Source organism: Epargyreus clarus, unplaced genomic scaffold (genome assembly GCF_041222505.1).
Source record: "Epargyreus clarus isolate Ecla_fem2 unplaced genomic scaffold, WU_Ecla_fem_2.2 ptg000008l, whole genome shotgun sequence".
NCBI lineage: Eukaryota > Metazoa > Arthropoda > Insecta > Lepidoptera > Hesperiidae > Epargyreus > Epargyreus clarus.
In genome coordinates, this window is record NW_027332216.1 from 11,127,473 (window position 1) to 11,149,520 (window position 22,048).

The 22,048-nt window shown below is 36.2% G+C and overlaps 2 protein-coding genes across 3 annotated transcripts; one reads left to right on the top strand and one right to left on the bottom strand.

Moving 5' to 3' along the window:
• Nucleotides 1-243: 243 nt before the first annotated feature.
• Nucleotides 244-21,802, bottom strand: GATAd (GATA zinc finger-domain containing protein GATAd). The gene is made up of 9 exons (XM_073076007.1): nucleotides 21,431-21,802; nucleotides 20,599-20,751; nucleotides 10,982-11,758; nucleotides 10,618-10,729; nucleotides 10,065-10,201; nucleotides 8,011-8,145; nucleotides 6,815-7,085; nucleotides 5,136-5,380; nucleotides 244-4,503 (listed from the first exon to the last, which is right to left on the bottom strand). Exons 1-9 carry the CDS (start codon nucleotides 21,581-21,583, stop codon nucleotides 4,423-4,425), a joined length of 2,064 nt encoding a protein of 687 aa, XP_072932108.1. The 5' UTR covers nucleotides 21,584-21,802; the 3' UTR covers nucleotides 244-4,422.
• LOC140744429 (uncharacterized) lies at nucleotides 9,068-20,565 on the top strand. Of its 2 annotated transcripts, none has more exons than XM_073076008.1 (8): nucleotides 9,068-9,233; nucleotides 12,086-12,260; nucleotides 13,073-13,255; nucleotides 14,734-14,957; nucleotides 15,680-15,878; nucleotides 18,955-19,133; nucleotides 19,591-19,760; nucleotides 20,114-20,565. In XM_073076008.1, the coding sequence occupies exons 1-8, from the start codon at nucleotides 9,156-9,158 to the stop codon at nucleotides 20,400-20,402; spliced, it is 1,497 nt and encodes a 498-aa protein (XP_072932109.1). In that variant the 5' UTR covers nucleotides 9,068-9,155; the 3' UTR covers nucleotides 20,403-20,565. The 2 variants fall into 2 exon arrangements, with proteins under 2 accessions (XP_072932109.1, XP_072932110.1); XM_073076009.1 differs by lacking the exon at nucleotides 9,068-9,233 and adding an exon at nucleotides 11,754-11,984.
• Nucleotides 21,803-22,048: the final 246 nt, after the last annotated feature.

Consider the following 22,048-nt stretch of genomic DNA (forward strand, 5'->3'; position numbering starts at 1 on the left):
CATTTCGATTAAATACTTGAGATAAAAATGTTTTATAAAGTTGTGTAAAAAAAAGAAAAAAAAATAGAAGACGTTACAGTGAGCTTGCTCGTCAGTCTTGTCTTCGCGAAATGACAATATTACACTTTCAATGAGATTCATAATGATGAAGCCAATATTTCAGCATAAATTATAGAAAACAAAACAACTGAATTGGTACCCTGACTGCTTAACTAACTGCAGACGTATCATAAAATAAAAAAAAATCACAAACACATGCTTGTTAGAGCGTAAGCACACACAACACAACCGGTTTGTTAGTAGCTAAATATCGATATACATTGTTCATCAACTCTTAATACCAATATATCATAAATTAATCTAAACAATAATAAATAACCAAATTGGAAGAACGAGGAGTGTAGCTGCATGTTACGGTCACGTGTTGGAACACCGCGGCCTCGGCACTGCGATCGGTGACCAGATAGGTACTGTCGATGTTATGAGATGACCCGACACAAAGAGCACGAGATTCAACGAATGAAAACACGCGCAATTACAATTTGAACGTCAACTAGATATAACTAAGGAAACATAAAAATAACACACCTAAGACAAAATGTACAAGAGTAATGAATAAAAATAATACTGTATCACTACTGCAAGCAGCAATGTTAGTGGAAAATGAAAACTATATTAACACGAAATTATATCATAACCGCACGCTTGGTCGCCCACGGTCGCGCGAAATACACGGTGGCCCATCAAGCTGCAAGTCACAAAGACTATGCCGTCAATCTGACCGTTATACTAGGCAAGTATCTCCTTATTTAAAATCCATAATAAAATAGACTTGCGTAAACGGTATGATACGAGTACGACCAATTTATACATGTTCTGCGGTCTAGCCGGCAACTGTGTATTTGGCGCTTCAGTTAATCGACAGCAGAAATCTATGACCTTAAATTTGAGGAGTTAGCAAAAAAGAACCTTTCTTTCAATTTCAATCAACACCCACAAACACGTGTTTTTGATAAAGTTTGATTAATATTAACATTGAGTGTGCACCTATTATGTTTTTATTAGGTAAAACCTGACATTGCTTTATTTTAACCAATTGACATAGTGGCTTTAAATTAGATACAAATTGACTTTTTGCTTACAAACCGATATATTTATATCCGAAATTGACGTTTTTAATATCATTATCATAGAGAGCTAAACCTAGAATATATTAGAGAGCACAATTTGAGAGTAAACATTTTAGCACTAAAATAAAAGGTCATGATGAGACTTTATTGTCAAGGCGAAATGTTATTTCACACCTCAATACGAAAGCGATGCTAACAAGTACATATTACTAGATCGACAACTACAGAGATTCCAATAATAAGAAGTAAATAATCTCAATTTTTAAAGCTTTTGAAATACAAAACATTTTACGCAATCTATGTATTCTTATCCAGTGGAATATCGGTCGTGAAAAATGTCCAAATTAAATAAAATTATTGCATTAATAGCAAAAGATACGTAGGTTCACAGAACGCAACGAAATGGTAGGTAATAGGTAAGCATGGTCTAGCTAAGTAATTATCACAATGTCTCAAAGACTGATCTATTTTACTGGCCCGTGGGGATTCAATAATAAATAAATTATCACTAAATTAAGTAGAGACGTTAAGTAAAGGACGGGAATCATAGAGTTAATTTAAATATATGATTGGCAATAACAAAACAGCCCAGTTCAAATTAGAACAATGTAAATGCCTTTTGTTTTAACACGAGTATGTACAAAAACTGACCACAATGAGGTGAATTCTGTAAAAACAAATTTACTCAAAATAATGCCACGACGATTTGGTTCAGAGTTGTATTTGGATATCGTTAATCCAAAATGCGTAAACATACCAGTTGGAGTAGAATATGTCTTCCTAAAGTACAGTTTCTACTAACGCTATGTATTAAACTAAATAATACCGAAAATATAAATGATATTAATATGCATTCATCGTTATATATATGTACGTAGATCGGAGAAGTGCAACTTTATTAAAAATGACAATGTGAATATATGCTTTTTTAAATATTATTATTGCTCCATTACATACACCGCTAATTTACACTTCATACAAAAAGCAACCGCAAAAAAAAACATAAGAGACATTTAATTTGTCATTATTCCTTTAAAATAGATTGTTATCTTAAAATCACTAAAATACTCGACGAAAATGAAAAAAAAATACTTACATTTTAAATACTGACCGAAATGGGAAATAAATTAAATCACTATAATTTTACGAATTTAACTTTAACTTTACCACTAAGAAAATAATAAAATTTACAATATCTTAAAACTGACCTAAACCTAAATGAATACTTGCTTCCTTCTATAGGGTAACCGTAAATATAATTTCTTCAGTATCAAGAGAGCATTTTAAGGCAAGGCGGCGGAGGCCCGCGCGGTGTCGCTGGCGACACTACGGGCTCTCACTTCAAGATCAAATTCTCATTCGGCAGCGACGCCACGATCTGGCAACACTTATTTGACCAATTCTTATAAAAAAAGTAGTACATACTAAAATAATTTCCGTACGCACTTTCATACCTCAGATCCCATTCGCACACAACCGTGCGAGATTCAATTGTCTCAAGTATCACAATGTCGGGGAAACACACACACGCAGGCATTCTCGCGCTCAATGTTATTGCTAACGTATTGCTCTGTCGAGGCACTAACAATTAACGAGTAGTTCTCACTGCGTTTATCCATCGATTCGATTTAAATAACAAATAATGCCCTGCTTACAAAGTAATACCCTTTAATAGTAATACCAATACGATATAGTATTGTTTCCGTACAGATTATAAACATTATACCTACCTTCATTAACGTGAACTTGAATCTTAACAGACTGATACCTAATTTCCTTTACATTATCTCATATTTTGAGTACATTATATCTATAAAAATAATTAGTTTTTAATTATTGCTTTCATTGGATTACGAATGCTGATTTTATTCAGACTTCTTTGTATACAGTTCGGAGAAAATCCTTTCTACTGTCTTTAGACACTGGCCTTATTATCACTAATGATGTTAATTGCAAATGGAATACCACTTACGCATAGAAAAACAATTTGCGTGTACAGTTGTAGACGTGAGTTTCAGAATATAAAAAAATCAGATCCACTAAGAGTCCAATACATACATACACGAGCACATAATACTTAGTTTTTTTCTCTGTCCTTTTTCGTTCGCAGAATAATTGAGACAATTTTAAAAGAATACTTACGAAAGCTGTATATAGTTTTTTTGAGAGAGCATTTAAACAGTTGATACCCTTTTAAAATTTTCGCAAATATTCTGGTTGGACAAACAGATGGTATAACGATTTACGACCTTAATACATTCTCGATAGATTTTATGGGTCACTCACATATGCATAAATTAAATAAGAAAATACTTTTCACATTTAAATATATAAACTACTTTTGACAGTTTCACAATATACTAGTTTTACAAGTCTTGAATATCGAGTAAGTTTACAGTCCTACTTTAAATTATTGTTTATTTTAGTCTGAGAGACGTGGAAGACGACAAGATTAACACTAAGAGGTATCCTAAAGAGTATTATTTGATTTAATAAAAATACAGGTTTATCATGGAAGTCAATAAACATCTGACCGCAGGCCAGTTGGTTCTTGTAATAAACAACATACATAGTAAAGAAAGAGTAGTAGCACAGCTTCATACAAATCGGCCGCCGCCGGTTTGAATGTGTGCATAAGTAGCGGGCGCCGTGTAAGCACGCACTTTTTAAGCACACAATCAAATAGACGAGATTGGCCGAGAGGTGCCCCAGTACGGGCTGCGCCACGTGAATGAACGCGCGCATTCTGTTTTCTGAATTTAGCATTTGAGTTCACAGATATGTAATTGTTCCGATTATGGGTGTGATTACTTCGTAGAAGGTATGTATTTACTAACAAAATGTATACAATGTGTTACACGACAATAAATAAAAGTACTCGTCATACAAGGTGTTTAGATAAGTATACTGCGATACTACTAAAATAAAACTTACTCAGTATTTGAAAGAAAAACGCTATTTAAGCTTAATTTATTTTAAATGCCCCGCCCATGTTTCCCTAAAAGTTTTTTTGCGTAAATTGTAAATAAGGATGATATTCTATTTTACTTTAACCGCGAACAGTAAAGCGTTCAGCACTTTCAGGAATCGAAGATTTTTTTTCTGTGCCCAATTTATAATTATTTTATTTAAATGTATTTTATATTTAAGACGTATTCGATATAAGATTATCTTGCCGAACGGCCTTAGCTAACCTACTACTCTTTCTTTACTATGCAACATATGTGAGTGACCGATCGTAGCGAGTATGTTACCGGTCGGTAGTGTGGTTGCGGGCTGTCGGCGCGGGCGGTCAGTGCGTCTCCTCCGCGGCCACGTGGCCCGCGACCAGATTGAGCGGCGCCTCGTCGTACTCAGGCACGTTGCGACCCACCTTAGATAAAATAAGGGAAGTTAAACACCTGTTCAATTGTCATCAAGTAATACTTGAATTTTTATTATAACACGTAACGTTGAAAGTGAGAGCTGTTTTGCTTGCCTTAGCATTACAATTATGGTGTACTTTGCCTACAGAAATAATAACTTTTATCAAAGTTTCAGAGCTTTGGAAATTATTAGCATAGTTAATCGTTTTATTTTACTGTTCCTGTCATAAAGAGGTGCTACGTTATAATAAAGGAGTAGCATACGAGCTCTTCAAACCAGAATACAGCAGTGCATGACACTACTGTTAAGAGACAGAAATAGATGTGGCGGTGGTGCCGACGGAGTCGATCCAGAAAGGATTCTACCACCTTCACTTTATCAGACAATGTGAAAGTTCTAATATTACAGAACAGTGAACCTGTTATATTCATGGTGTAATATCGACCCTATGCGCTTGTGCTCAAAATACGCTATGGTACACAGTATTGTGTGTACGTATGCAGCGATGTGTGTCTTACCTGTGCGAGTTGCGTGTGTTGCGCGTGTGTCGCGTGCGTCTGACGGACCCCTCCTCACCCGGACTATCGTACAAACTACTGTATGTATGTACGCAGCGATATGTGTGTGTGTGTGTGTTACCTGTGCGCGGTGCGTGTGCTGCGTGTGCGGCGTGTGTGTGGCGTGCGGCGCGTGCGTGCGCGGCGGGTGCGCGTGCAGCGCGGCCAGCAGGTGCGGCTGCAGCGTGCGCCGCAGCGCCGCCAGCACCGCCTCCTCCGCGCCCTCGCCGCCCGCCGCCGCCTCCGCCGCCTCGCCCGCTTCGCCGCCGCCGCCGCCGCCGCCGCCGCCGCCACCGCCGCAACCCCCGCTCCCGCTACGACGGGATTCTGCACACAGACGTGACCATTATACCAAACATGACTCTTTTTCTACTGGTCGTAAATGGCCAAATCTGAAAGTCTCAACTTTAATTTAAACCTCCAAATTAAACTAACTACGATTTCTTGAAAAAATTAACCCTGTATATTATATTAAATGTCTAGTGCCTATTATCGTATATATAGTTATAGTGCCTATTGCGGTAAAAATCCCACATAACCCTGTGTCGCTCCCACGGCACTGGGTACCTTTTGAAGGATTCCCCCTCGTTAACAAAAAAAAATTGCATATTATCTAGTGTCCGCATCTGCAATAATTCCATAGTAACATTCTACTTATATAATTTATTCTACAACATAAAATCAGTTCTTTATAATGTTTCAAATGTGTAAATATTTATTATTAATAGAAATTATTTGTATTTAATAAACAATTAATTATATAGAGAAAAATACAGTTAATTACAGAACAACAATAAAGGATTTCCTTTCAGATATTAATTAATTGCTTAACAACAAGCTTAATACAATGAAATTGTAATATTCCATATCGTTACCGAAGTGTGTATGCAAGTGGAAAACTTCACATACCAGATGTCAGGATCATTACATGATTACATGGAATGTATGATAGCGAGACTTGTGTGATTCAGTAATATGATTCATGCTTAAAAGTCATTTATCAATGTTAGCACGGCTTCTCAGCTACATTGTAAGCATACAAATGTTTCCATATCAACAGTAATTCAACAAATCACTAATTGTTACATCAGTAATAATTTATGTCACATTGAATATAAGTACACGTGTGGGAAAATAAGATAATGTACAGACTACAGACATATAATAAATGATACATAAAGATAGTAAACAAATACTTAAACACTATAAATAGTTTTTCTGACGAAAAGTGCATAGGAATAAAATGGATTCTCCATTTTATTAAAGTGAATAATTAAAATATAAAAATGTACGTATTCAATCGTACACCTGGCAACCCACGATATGGATTGTTGTAAGAGTGTAGTAACCAATATTCTTCTTTTGTAGAAAACTATTTCGATTGGTTACGATTAGGTAAAGACGGAGTGACCACATTCGGGGTCCAATATTTCCAAGAGGCCTTCACCATACTGGTAGTCCTGACATAGGACTCCAAGCTTGAGAAACACGTATCGATGTTAATCGCTAAAAGTCTGACCTAATCATCTAAGCATTCTCGAGGATTATTGTGATTGTTTATTATAAAAACAAAAAACCCATTTTTTTACAAATATAGCCTAGTTTAACACTTCCACAATTTAGATGAATCCAATAACACCTTATATGTTAATGCCTTTTAATTCGTTTGGCTTGCAGTTCGTACGAAAGAATGATACATGCATGCACGCATACATACGGCCGACAAGTACAGTCGCAGACGTGCAAAAAATATATACGTACTGTTCCGTGCGTGTTTCGCGTCGTGCCGCGGTCGTCGGCGGCGCGTGTGTATGGTGTCGCGGCGCATGGCGGTGGGGCGCGGCACGCCGTGCAGCTTGTAGTACAGGCCGCACGCGTTGCAGACCATCTCGCCGCGCGCGTCGCGCCGCCAGATGGTGGTGGTGCGCGTGCCGCAGTTGCTGCACGACAGCTCCACGCGCGCGCCGCCCGCACCCGCCGCCGCGCCGCCCGCCGCGCGCGATCCCGCCGTGCCGGTGCTCTCCACTGCCTCCTACGTTATCAAGTTTAAGGTATTGAAAATATAAAGGAGTGCACCTTTATACTTATGGCGTGTTTTATTAAACTATCAAAATGACAAAATGATACGTATCATATAATATAATCGTATCATATAAACTTTCAATATTTAATAGTCAACTTCATAGTCTCGATTAGAATTATATTATATTTGTTGCAGTGAAAAGAAACACCGTGAATATGCGCTTGGTCTTATTTTATATAATAATAATTATTATTATCATGTTATAATTAAATCCCCTCAAGACGCTACACCGTTCACATGCGCATCAGTCGGAGGCTCGTTGTGCTCGTTGTTACGTCATGATGTCATAATATTCGTTAAGAAAGGGTAGTTTTAGAAAATCATATCTGCGACACTAGCTATATTACGATTTCTATGACATCCCGTCAGATTTCTTAGTAACGGGCTATAGTACACCAACAGTAAACGAAACACCCCAGCCACAAAATAAAAAGGAACAGAAGTCAATCTCATGTATGTACCTCATTTCTTATACTTACGCTCGACGGTTGCGCTAGGGTTGAACTTTATTATGCTTATGCACCAATACACGACAGCGATCTATATGAATATTTGAAGGTGGTAGAACCCTTTGTGGTTCGACTAGGGCGGCAACAATGCCACACCTGTTTCTGCCTAATAACAGCAGTGTTAGGCGCCGCTGTGTTCCGGTTTGAAGGGTGTGGCAAGGGAGACATACTTTTCCCGTTCCAGCTTAGTCCTCAGGAGTAGAGGCGCATCTGTGGCCGACCTCAGTTAGGAATATCTAATCCTATCTGGAGTTGATTACAGACGTCCATGGGTGGCAGTAGCCACTTACCATCAGGTGGACTGCATGCTCGTCTGCTACTCCTGTATTATAAAGAAACACCTCAGCACAACAAAGCCAACGTACGTTATCACCGGCGTTGGGCCACTGCGGCAGCGGGTCGAGCGCGGGCTGCGCGCGCGCCGGGCAGCTCTGCTTGCGCCGCGCCGTGCCCGCGCCGCCCGCGCCGCCGCCGCGGCTCGAGTTCGACCACTCGCCGTTCTGCACAACACAATGTTAATACATTATTTTTTAGATGTAAAAATATATACGGGGGAACATTCATTACTGCAGTCATTACTTTAAAAAAAAAACAATAAATATAAAATAGGAAACAATACTGTATTAAGGAATACAGTAAGGTGTAAGGAATAAACACAAATAATATAAAAAGAAACATACGCAGACGCAAATTCATTGCTTCTCGTTATCACACACCAATAATATTAAAAGAGATCATACAGTTCTAATGATTCGCAGGACAAGTCAGCTAACGAAAGTAGATGTTAAGATAATGTTACATTTTGAATTAGTTCATTTTATTGATGTAAAAATGTAGGAACAGATTTTTTTATACCCAACATAAATATCAAACTAATATACAATTCATTTGTTGTCACAGCGGGATTTAGAAAGCTAGAGAGTAGAGATAGTAAATATTCCATTTGAGATTGGTCAGAATGGCTACGTCTATATACTAAATTGTAATAGATGAACTATTGATACGATATCGCAAAAATAAATTCATGTCCTGCGTTGGTAGACTTGCTTAAATGTTACCCAAGGACATCTAGAACCAATCTTCAGATCTACTTCAGATTCCCGATTCCGATAGAATCATTCTTAGATGCGGTCTTCTATAGATGAGTTACTATTTGTAGGGACTAAATTAGAACACCCCAGAATGGCCTTCTGTCGTCATTCAAGCCGAAACACAGCAGTAACTAGAAGGCAGGATAAAATAAAACTGAATATAAACGACTTGACACAACAACTAAAATGTCCATTTAATATGCAATATGCGCAACATTTCAAGGGAAAGCCTTATTTACCTCCAACGGCATTAACATGACAACTTCGAAACAATAGGGAATATAATAAATTACTTAGTTACGATCAGTATTTACTTGGGAAGTAGTGACGCTATACACATTTCTAGTTCAATTGCGTTGCAGCAAAGTGCTATAAACTATTTCATTATTAACCGGTTCTATTTGGAGTGTCTAAAGTAAATGATGTCTAATTGGTTTAATTTTTTCATCATTAGCTCAGTACACTCCAGCACGTTCTGTTTAGTTACATTGTTGCAGGTAAGACGGATTAACGTACTTTTGTATAGGTATTTTATTTCCTGTACATTGTTTTTATTGGATATTTGTGAGTGTAAACCAAGTTATACGTAGTTGATTTTTTCAACTATTACATTATTTATTACTGTTGCATGTTCAGGTCGCTACATTGTAACCGGTAGGGCGAATAGCGTGTTTTTGAGTGAAATATTAAATATCGTTCTTGATTTGTGTCAATTATCGTGACATACAAATTTAAAGTGTAAATTGGAAATAGATTTATATTGAGTGTGAAATAGGCAGTACGTTCGTTGAAAGCTGTAATAATCCAGTGTTCTGCGGCCATGCTCTAAAATAAATAACGGTAAAAATAACTCAAAAACCAATTAAAAATAAGCCATATCGTAATAACGTTCTCTGGAGGTTCTGCTGTCGTGCGGTTTTTACACTGACTGACTTTCGGGAAGTCTAAAGATCTTTAAGGTAAAAGGAAGCTGATACTAAGTCCCATCCAAATTTTCAGATTCCATGCTAAATTCAAACAATTAACAAAATATTTCAAGATGGATTTACGTGTAATTTCATATATTTTACTGTATCATAAATACATCCTTATTGTACGCGTGTATCATACACGCGTACAATAAGGATAGGACTCTTTTGAGGTGGACATTTCAATTTTTTAATACGATAATAGATATAGGCGTGATTGCTTCGGAAAAATTATGTTCGAAGTGAGTATTAACAGCACCTTTGCAGTTCCGTAGGAAGTAACTCCAAGGTCATTAATCATTCCCATGTAGTTTAAACTCCCTTGCTTTATAACGATTCGGGCATAAATATATTACGCACCGGTGACACAGCCCCGTTGGACTGCAGCATGGTGGAGGATATCGGGGAGGTTGTCGCCCGGAGCGGCGACACCGTCATGCCGAGGTGTTTGCTGTTGATGAGCCTCTTGAGCAGCTGTGTCGCTTCACTACCGCGACCTGCAAACAATCAACGTAATAGACGATCAATTATTGGAAAATAATAATAATAAAGACCACATCAAATAGACTAATTTAAATTTTAATATTTGTATATAACTAGTGACTGACCCTTAAAAATCTATTGACCTCTCAAAGCGCTAAAGATTAAAGTTAATTGCTTGGGGAATCCCAAAATATACTTCTAATTATGCCAATCTTATGAGCAAATTAAAAAGATAAAAAGCGTAACAGGAAATATAAAATCTTAAAATATGTTTAATTGCTATACATAACATAATTAAACGTAATCATAAAAGAAATTAAACTCAATTATTTTAATAACAATAATTAATTACGCGAATAAAGAAATCGATATAATAATCGAGTGGTAAAAATGAATTCCAAAGTCAATAGCTGCTAATTACATAAATTACCGTTTTGTCTGTGAAGAGCCTGCCATAGTGATTCCTTATCGCTTTCACTCTCGTGCGCGGGCTTCGGGGAAGACTGGGCTGATGGTACTGACTGGGTCTCTTCGGGATCATCCTGTAGGTCCACAACATTAGTACAATTGTAATTCAAATTCTGAACAGATTATATTCCTATATCGTGATTTAAATAAACTATAAAATTAAATAAGGCAAATGAGATAAGTGGGAGCTGTACTAGATGAAGTTTTTATTACTTGTCACATGCCTTTTAAAATTTACATCAAATATTTTTATGATAAAAAGGTAATAAAATTGTAATGATGATTGGATATTTGAATTGATCGTCAACAGGAATTTTTTTAATTACCTGTGACACTTCAGATATATCCATTTGTAATCTGTCCGGATCCGATCCACTACTGCTCTGACTGCACTCTTCGTACACCGACGAGTTGTCTTTCGACTGCTTCACTTTGACTCCCGACCGGCCGAATACGTGTTGCTTGTATTCGTCCACAAAGCTGCCGGATTTACTGTTCGTTAGGGTTCTGTGTAAATATGTGCTCGTAGACTCCGTTTGCTCGCTCGGTTCGGCTGATTCGTTTTTAATCGAACCATACAATGATAGATCCATTTCTTTGTTGTTTCGCTCATCGTTGCTGATGGGACTGGTGGCGCTCTGCGCCGCATTGTACGCGTACTGGTCCTCGGGGTACTCGTGCGAGTAGCCCACGTCGCCTGCATTGGGCGCGTGCGTTCTGTCTATAACGCTCGTGTAGTTTGGCGGAAAATTTTGAGATTCCTCGTTTTCTCGTTGCGCGACCGCTACAGCCTTGCTTATAATATCGATGACGGCATTGCAGTGCATAACCTCTCTCGCTCGATCGGAGGGCGGTAAACCCGGCACACTGTTGAACATTATGTGATGTCCTTCGTCCACTTTGACGGCATACTTGCTCGGATCATGATTTTTTATCTGTAATAGTGTAACGGCGGCTTGCCGGCTCTCCAAATTTTTCATTTCTTCCGTCGAATCCGGTGAGCCGATTTCGGCGTATTTGTGTTTACTCGCGTGATCGTATTCGTTATCGTTTAATGGTTTGATTATTTCCTCCAACTTGTCCGCCGTTATACTGAGGACATCCTATAAATAAAGAAAAACAATAGTTGTATAAGCGGCAGTCCATATTAGTACTAGCACGATAGCACAAATAAACATCAACCAATGAGGCGCTGGCTCATTCCATGTCACATCGTGATATCACTTGCCTCCGAACTGATAAGATAAAAACACATCTTTATCGGAAGGTATTCAAGCAGTGTCCTTTTAAAATTCAAGGAAGATGCATTTTCCACGAGGCGGTCGCGAAGTGAGTAGACCTTCCGAATAGTGGAAGGCGCACAAACTGATATCGCGTACCGGTACGAGCAATTACATAAGTTATGAATATATGGTGTTTCTTTGTTGTAGGTGTTAGTGTTGTTATGTGTCCTAATTTCGACGAGTCACGCACAGAGCCACGCTAAAACCGGACCTTGTGATGTTACCATTGACGATGTCAATAATCTCACGTTAAACTGTTCGCGTCGCGACATCGACAAGATCCCGAACTGGCCGGAGCAAGTAAATAACATCTCCAATAAAGGTAAATCTACGTAATACCAGAGTATTAGATACATATCTTCTCAGTATCACACAAAAGAATGACGTAAACAAATAGTATTGTTATCAATCTGGTTGCTCCACACTATATGCGTCCTCAATATAAATTAAGCTTTTTAATTGTTACTACAAATATCCTTTTGCTTCAACTACCTATCTATATATAAAAACGATAACTCGTTTGATCACATGAATGTCCTAAATTTATTTACGAAGATTCTGTTTACCTTTATTCATCTCAACAGGTTTATTTACCTTCTATATTGACTTCCGCTTTTCATATCATGTAAAATATTTATACGTACATGTATAGATTCGCGATATTTTTGCCAGATAATACGTAACAATACCGAAGATAAATAGCTGTTATCATGAATCATTTGTCAAATGTTTTCGGTAAATGTATGTATGTAAATATGTATAATCAAAATACGTACAAAAAAAATGTACAAAAAAAGGTATAAAGAGCCCTGATTGTTGAATATTGCACTGAAGCGCAACTTTACTTGTGATAGGGTCTTTTCAGGGCTATGTCAGATTTCAGAATTTTGCGTATATGAGATTTGTCTATTTCATATTCTATTTATTAATATATTATTATATAAAATTCTATTTTTATGAACTTTTGCTGAGTGTGGATGCTGAATTTTAAAATTATGCTGAAATCCTCAGCTCAGCTCTTACTGAGATTGTATTCGCTACCTTACTGTAATACACTCGGAGTGACGGCTCTTACAAATTTAACAGGAATAAGACAATAGATAATTATGTGTATACACTATTTATTTATTTCAGATGGCCACGTGCTAATTACGTTTTTCAGCAATGATATCAGAAATGTGACGCAGTTACAGAGCGTGCCCGGCACCAGGGTCGCCATCAGTTTCAAATCCAATAGGATCGTCGAAATAGAAGACGATGCGTTCAGAAACATTGAGAGATTAGTATATTTGGATTTAAGCAACAACTTAATATCAGGTGAGTTTTAAATTGAGTGGATGATAATGTTGATTATCGCGGGTTGAGCTACAAAAGCCATTCTTGGAAAAATATTATATTTAGATAATAGTTCGCAGTTTCCGCCATAATATTTGAATTGCCAGAATTTAAAGCATAGATAAAACCGAGTAAGTATATGAAACCCGAAAACAATGAATAGTCAACAAGTTTTTAAGAAAAAAAAAAGATCATTGATTGGTTTTCATTTCACCTTATGAGGTGTAAACTTAAGCGTTTAAACAAATGTTATTTTAACTACTACTTACTTACTTACTTACATAGCCTGTACTAAATAATAGCTAATAATTGAAATAACGTTAGTCTGATTAGCCTTATCAGATTAAGTTCGTAGTAGCCGTGATTTTCTGTTGAATGGTAAGTTTCCTTGAATCTCTTAAAACGGCGACCGGCTGTCTGGGTTTAAAATATATTTCTTGGAAGCTAATCAAATAAACTGTTTAACATGAATATATATTAATGCTGTTTATTTTATAAGATTATAGTTCACCGATATTAAAATTAAAAAGTTAAAATAAGATTTCTGTAACGAAATTTTACTCTGGTATAAGTCCTAACTAAAATGCATAACAAATCCTTTTGTTGGAGTCCATTATATTCTACAGACTTGTGAAACACTAATAATATATAATAAGCCATTCAGATTATTACAGTTGAAAGTGAAATTAAAATGGCCACTTCTGATCTCTTTTTGTAAACATGAATTGCATGTGCGCAAATTATAAAAAATTCAACATAATTGCTCAATTGCATTGTGTTGCACGAAATACCAAGACCATTTTTTAGCTTATGCGAACAATATAAACCTAATTATTTTTTGTCATGGCCATGGGCCTACTTTGAATTTATTAAAGAATATTTATCTATTTTATAGAATTCTCTTCTTAAGTGTAATAGGATGAGAAAAATACAATGCTCTATCTGCTACGAGAAAATATAAATCCTCAAATGTAACGATAAAAAAATTGCTGTTGCGCAATTATAATTATATCGTACGTAATGAAATATTTGTTAAAGGACTACCTAATGTAGCAAATTGGGATGCTGTTGATTTAAGTTTTCAGTGTATCAGCATCTGAAACAGTCATAAATATATTTTATCATATTCTTGTATAATCGGTTTTTGGCAATGGTAATAGGATGACGTAACAGTACTGCCACTATGTGTGATGGCATGAGGATAACCCACTACGCCTAGATAGCAAAATAGGAAGGGCTAAAGAAATTCTACGTAATTTTATTACAGGATTATTTTTGGTATATTTTATCACATAATAACATTTGGTATGGCCATACCAGATGTACTTTTCGGGAAGGCATCCTTCAAAGTTTATATTGGCTTTGACAGAACAATAATAATTACAGACTCAGGATAAAATATAGTCTATGAATCCAGTCTTCGATGATGAAAGTGAGACTTATTATTCACATTGTTCTAGGTGAAGTTTTAAGGAGCGAAATCTTCCAAGGGACGTACAGCGACGGTGTGTATAAAAGCATAGCCCTGGAGACTCTAAATCTCGGCCACAACGAAATACACTCCCTCGACAGATATCTGTTCCAATATACGCCCAACTTGACGAGATTATACCTGAATAACAATCCCATTGAGATTCTCGACCACGTCACTATATTTGCTTTATCAAGCGCAACTAATTTGGAGGTAATAAATACACTCGGTATAACGTACGGAGCCAAATTTAGACTAAAGGGAATGTGGACGGCTGAAGATAGTACTCTCACGCGATTCTGGAGATTTGAATGCATCTTAATGTATTCGCATTGTTGCATTTTGAAAGTGGTCCATGAAAAGCGTGATTATATTTAAGGCTTTGTTCATTTAACTTAACTCGACATTTGTTTCTATTTAACTTAACTCGACATTAGAAATCAGTTCCATAGAATTACACAAGATGCGTGCTTAAAATCCAGACACAGAACGAAAAGCTTAACTGTTAATTTTGATATTATTTTATTCAGGGGTCGATCCATCTATCATCATCTGTCATCATCTATAGGGATCTATTAATCGCGTTCGAACGCGGAACGTTCCGTCCGAGTATCACGCTGTATAGTGGACCGCTCACAGATCTGTATTTGTTTTGTACTCTGTGGCTGCTCTACACAAATCATGTACCTTAGGAATATATACCTAATAACAGCTATGTTATGTATATATGTATATTCGTATCTGGATTTGTTTTGTTTTAGATACTCCAAGAAGTCCTTGTTATCCTCCTCAAAAACTAGGAACAAATAAATTATAATAATTATTAGTTACTCACCCATCAATACTGAAAGATCGTTTCAAAATATAGAGAAACATAAAATAGATATGCCCTAGCACTAAAATAAATACTGATTATAAATGAGTTCTGATTTCAGGTATTGGACTTATCGAACACCGAAATCGACAACGTTCCCACAGACGCGTTCAAAGGGTTGGTGAACTTGAGACAAATAGACCTATCCGGGAACCAGTTTGTTACCGTGCCAGAGAGTTTGAGCATCGTGGGCAAGACCCTCCAGTACCTGACATTCAATGATAATCCACTCGTGGAGCTCAATGACGACAGCTTCGTGGGTGAGTGCAATTCAAATGTATTTGTATGACTCCAAAATGGGGTAATATTACGACAGCCTATGTAGGAGACCTAAAAAGAAAAAAAGGCAAGCAATCCAACTTTGCAGGGTGGAGAGGACCTGTCACCAAATCCAAATGGGACAGTCCTATCTGAAGTAGGTCATAGTTGTGTTTCTACTCCGGTTATATAACAAAACAACAAAGGATTTGTGGTCCGATTTTTGATTGGACAAGGATGTCGGTGGATTTCCTATCTGTGTAAGATCTTAAACTAATACGATAAAATTAATAACACAGGAAATCTTAAGAAACTTAAACGAAGCGTTAAGAATAAAACATTTCGCCTACATCGATCCATCAAGCAATAAATATAATGAAGAGTAATTTTCTTTAAATAGCTCTAGATAATTTTAAGCCCGACAGGATAGTAGACAGGATGGAAGGTTATTGTTTCCTTGCAAACGAAAATAGAAAACGTAATAGAGACGTCATGATAGATATATCCGTAGTTTATTGATTTGGCAAAAAGTTCGACAGTAATAGATTGAAGATTTATCGTACATTAGTAATACGATCGTAACATTACAAATTAAACAAATTTGAATATTAGAAGCCGTTATTTGGAATGGCCGGTATTATTAATCATACAAGATGATTTTTTTAAAATAACGTATTAAATTAACTTAACCCAAAAAAGTGTGGCGGAAATTGAAAATGCATATTAACACTCTCAGTATGCATCCACCTGTTCTCAGTCTTAAAGCATTTACCTAAACTATTCACCTTACATGGGGACACACGTACAGGGGAACGGGATACTCCCATTAGTACAGAGATTAAAAGAATAGCGTAAACCAACACACACAACCTAAGTAGTATCTATTTAGGTAATCGATTTCACAACATTAAATTCTTTGCGAAATATGATATACAAATAGCACTTACGATATACAGGCGGAAAAAGTATCTAAACTAAAGATCGGTGTAGTTTTTGTGTGTCACAGATATGACTAAACAAAATTACTTGACGCTGACTTTTAAACGTGAACAATGTTATGGTTAAATTTTCTAGCTGGCGACGTAAACTATTTTTATACAAATTACACAGACTATCGACGACGTACGCTTCTTAGCCAAAATGTGATAACGCAGACACTGAGTATAGGAGACAGGTGATTAGCGGATAGCTCTATCAATCACGTTGTCGTGTTAACGATATATGTATTAGTAGCGAGGAAAACTAAGTATGGACTGCCGAACACAATTTTAGCATTATTACATAAGTACCTACATTCTAATTACAATCGGACGATCAAAACTTTCTATCTTCTCAGTAAAGTGTTATAAATCATTGAAATATTACACATGAGATCGGCCACCTCCCTCTCCATGTCTACGTAATACAAAACGAAAGTGTGTTTACAATAATTCGCTAATCTCGGAAATCATTGAGGCTATCAATCGATCTGCGTTCTATGAGTCTAATATAATAAAATTAGAAACATTGTGAAATTGTATGAAAGCTACAAATATATATTTTTGTAATCGGGTTACTTAATTTGTACCGAATGTCTACAAAGTTACCCTTATGAAAGGAAAGCCCAATTTCACTTGACCGCAGTTACAGACAAAAGGCTACTCTTGTTAATAATTTTATGATTAGATACCTACCGTACCAACATATAATTGAAAGTTATTTTATAAACTTATAAAACATGATAAAAAAATAAAAATATTTACCAGATAAAAGTACGCACACTTTCATGTATATTAATAGTTATAAAATAAATATCGACGATAGTAAATTATGTACATAGATTTAACCGTAAATTATATTTGGAGTTGTTTTTTTCTCTGTCGCGTAATTCATATTTATAATAAGATTAAGATGCATGTATTAATAGTGTATTTTTTTAACTTTGCACGTTACCAAGATAAAGTTGCCAGCGGTCAATGAATCGAAAGTATTTTGGGTATTTCCAAAACATACTGTACATTCGGGAGAATAATTAATTTTATGAATGTCCCGCATATGCGTGGACGGACACGGATTATATTTCTATTTCTAACAATCGTGAATTGACATGTGAATACAATTTACTCATTGTCCTGAGACTGCCTACAACCTTTTCAATAGTATGCAGAGTGATGAATTATGACCTAGAAGTCCTAGAACCTAAACTCATTTCATGTGAAAGGGAAAAAATGAAATAGATATATAGACGATTTTAAGTACATACATATTTCATGGGATTTCGAAACCACTGATTATTTAATGATTTTTTGGATGTGTTACATAAAATACATAGGTAACATAGACAGATGACGACAGTATGGGCGAGGAAGTACATATGTAGACCATACTATGATTATAATGTTTTTATAATGCTCTCTCATGTTTGTGGCCCATTACAGTAAAGAAAATACAAATAAAGTAATCACTCATTATACCATACTTCAATATTATTAACTGTTCGTGTTTTGTTCCGTTTTACGCATATTGAAGTATACTGTTAGTTTTTCTAAGAATAAAATATAAGTGAAATAAAATTGATACGAGAAGTAAATGATGTATCATTATGATGAATGTGAATCCACACGCAGCTAGGAACGGCTTTGTCAATATAAGGAATCGGCGCTCCGCTTCATTTGGCCTCTAGAATTCAAACGTGTTTGATACAAAATTTCACTTAAATACATACATTGTATGAATATAAATTATAATATTAGAAGTAGAGACATACAACTATTACTACTGCAACGCAAAATAAAAAAGTACAAAAAATTAGAAACCTAGGGAGTACATAGAAAACTAGACGTATTTTATCATTACGAAAATTGAGTTATGTCGATTGCTCCATTCGCATTATGCTATCGTATGTTTATATAACGGACGAACTCATTTTCGTGTATATCTTGATCTATAATAATAATAAAGATATATTTAAAGCAATACGAATCATTAAATCTGATTCAGTGTATCTACGAGGATGTGAGGCGGAGCGGATATGCATCAGTTTATCTGAAACATAAATATAAATAACGACAGCTTGTACGGTATCGTTCATCTTTACAGGCTTAGCAAACTTATTGGAATTGGAAGTCGGCGAAAACAATTATTTGGAAGAGGTAAAGCGCAGCACGTTTTCGCCGCTCAAGAGTTTAAGAGTACTCCATCTCTGTCACAATCGCAATTTGAGGTACATAAGCCATAACGCTTTTCGCGGACTGAAAGACAAATGGACGCTTAAGGAGGTGAGTGCGTCTTCTATTTAGCAATGAAGACGGATTAGAGATATTTACTTTATATTTTATAAAAAAAAAAGAAAAACAAAGTGTTAGTCCATAATGTTCGGAACAGTTAAGTTCTTAATTCTTCAACGATCGTACATTAAATATAGTAAATGAATCATTGGCGTAGAAACTTTTACGTATTCAACGTCGATGATGGGATTACATGACTCTAATATTAGACCCCAGTGTGATAATGCAATGTGTTGAAATGTGAAGTCATGGGTAATATTAACACCAAATATCATTAAGTATTGTAATCAGTTAAGTGTGTGCAATTCAATTTGGCCCAGATAAGGTCGATTACTTGTCAGCAAACTAAACTGGGTCAGCTGATTGATCAGCTTTTAAAGATGTTTAGATATGATTTATTGCAAAATAAATCCTTTTTCCATCAATAAATATTTTTTGAATTCGACAGGTGTACTTGGATGAAAATAACTTAAGTGAACTTTCGACTGATTTAATGCCATGGAATAAGCTAGATGTATTGGGGATGACTGGTAATAATTGGCTGTGCAATTGTGACCTAGCCAACATTGTCACTAAACAAGAAGCTGGAACAAAATTCAAAGTGGGGGAAATTCCTTAGTAAGTTAAATTATTTTTCTTATAAATTAAAAGTATAAAGTACACCTAATGTTGTATGATCAATGTGAGAAAAAGCATTAGAGATATATATGAATGTTTTCTACCCTTAAGTATAACTGAAACATCCTAGTTTGCATTGATTCAACTAAGGTCTAAAGACCAAGGTACAATCACTTTACATATGAATTACTTACTTTATAATCTATGCTTACTTTATTAGGTAAGAAAATATGATACAATCACTTGTTTCTATTAGTTACAGTGTAAGAGCTTGTTTTATGACTTTGTCATTGTATGATAGATTGGCAAGTAAAATATGGTTTCATATCTGTTAAACATTCTATCTGTTTCAGTTGTGCAGCACCTATGAGATTAAGTGGAGCATACGTAACAAATATAACAGTATCATACTGCCCATCGTTCGACTCTCCATTCACACAACAAAATTTACGGAGCAAGGGTTTCAGCTTTTCTGATCTAAGGCCAAAACATATTCTATGGAGTATACTTGGAGTGGCCTCTGTGGTAGTTATTGGCATGTTGTGTGGACTACTAGTGAATACAACAAAAGCTATATACAGAAAGAAAGTAAGAAGCGAACCAATTCGCTACATACATATTTCAAACTCTAGCTTTGCATAAGTATAAAACATTTTTTTTTATTGCACTGGCAATTTACTTATATAAAAAAGTATCTGTATTGGACCAAATAGTATTACATATACTTATTATTATGATTATATAAAGAACTTTACTGTGTATTATATACAAATATAATTAAATGAATTTCTTGATGTATGTACTAATAAAAGATTTTTTTTCTTTTCCAATAACTTACCTCCTTTGGACCTGACAATGAATTTGCATACTGAACAAATTGTTCAAGAAGTCTTTCCGATTTGTGTGATAGTTCTCTGAATGTGTGGAATTCATCAAGCTTGTGTGCACAACTCCCGCACACCACCTGAGGCAGCATGTCAATTGGTGATACCTAAAAATATAATCAATCATAATAACATCAGGTATACATGTTTCACAACACCCTAGTCATTAAACGAGATGAGGTGGCCAGTGACCTTATAAATGTAATCATAGTTGATGACTCACTTAAGGCAATCTGATAACAAACAACATTAAATGTTCATAAACTAGTTTGCCAATATCCTGCTAAGATTTTCCCAGTGAGACAACATTAAAGGGCGATGTTGTTCCCCCACATATAAAATGTAAGTCTATATTTAGAATAAATTGATTCCCAAAATAGCAGTGCAGTAGTTTATAATGGGAGTATGTGGTGTGCAAGGAGCCGAATCCTCGAGGAGGTATAGGAGCGGTATGCGAGAGGCGAGGGCGAGGGCGGCGGAGGGCGCGAGGCGCCGCGGAGGTAGCGCGAGTCTCCGCGCGCTCCTTTGTTATCAGCGGCGCGGCCGCGGCTGATACGGAGCAGCCACCCGCCTCGCCTATCACTTCCACGAACGACATTAGTCATACGCTCGAGCACTCGACGCGTGGGCCGTAACATGATATCACAATGCGAAAATACCCAACACCCGCGAGAAAGTTAATGGCGCTTATCAGTATCCACAATCTCTTACGCATAAGCTAAACTTTCACACGAGAAAACGCCGTCTTCCCGGTAGGCATGCACTAAAATCGTCTCAAATTATTACCATTATCGACAGGTACGTCGTTATCATCTCGGAAAGTCGTGATTTATCCTTATCACGGTCGAATATTTGGAGTTTAACATCACTGCAATTATCGCCACAGAATGATAAACAAAGGCGACACACTGAATGGAACTTCGGCGGCAAATTACACATATTTAGAAATCAAAATAGAGAAACGTGATCACAACGAAAGAAAACATTTAGAAATTAATGAAGTAACTAATATAAAATTAAAAAGACTTGTTGAAAATATAACTCAGCATGCGATGATGTAGGATACATCACATCGCGATTGTCAACCAAACGAACGAGCAAGCTACACACACACAGAAACGTCCCATTGTTTACGGTACGCTGATTATTGCGTCTGTATGCGATAGATTATGGCGCTAGTGGTTGGCTAGTTGACGTACTGATAAAATGATAACACTGTCAAATGATTTCTGCTATCATATCAACAAATAATTAAATATTGGTATAAATGAAGTTTTATTTAATAGTAAACTACTTTATTTCGTGTAATATTCGAACCATAGGAAGCGAGTCTATTTATATGCGATAATTTATTAAATAAACGTGAACAACTTAATGTTTTACAATAATAAGACATATTTTGCG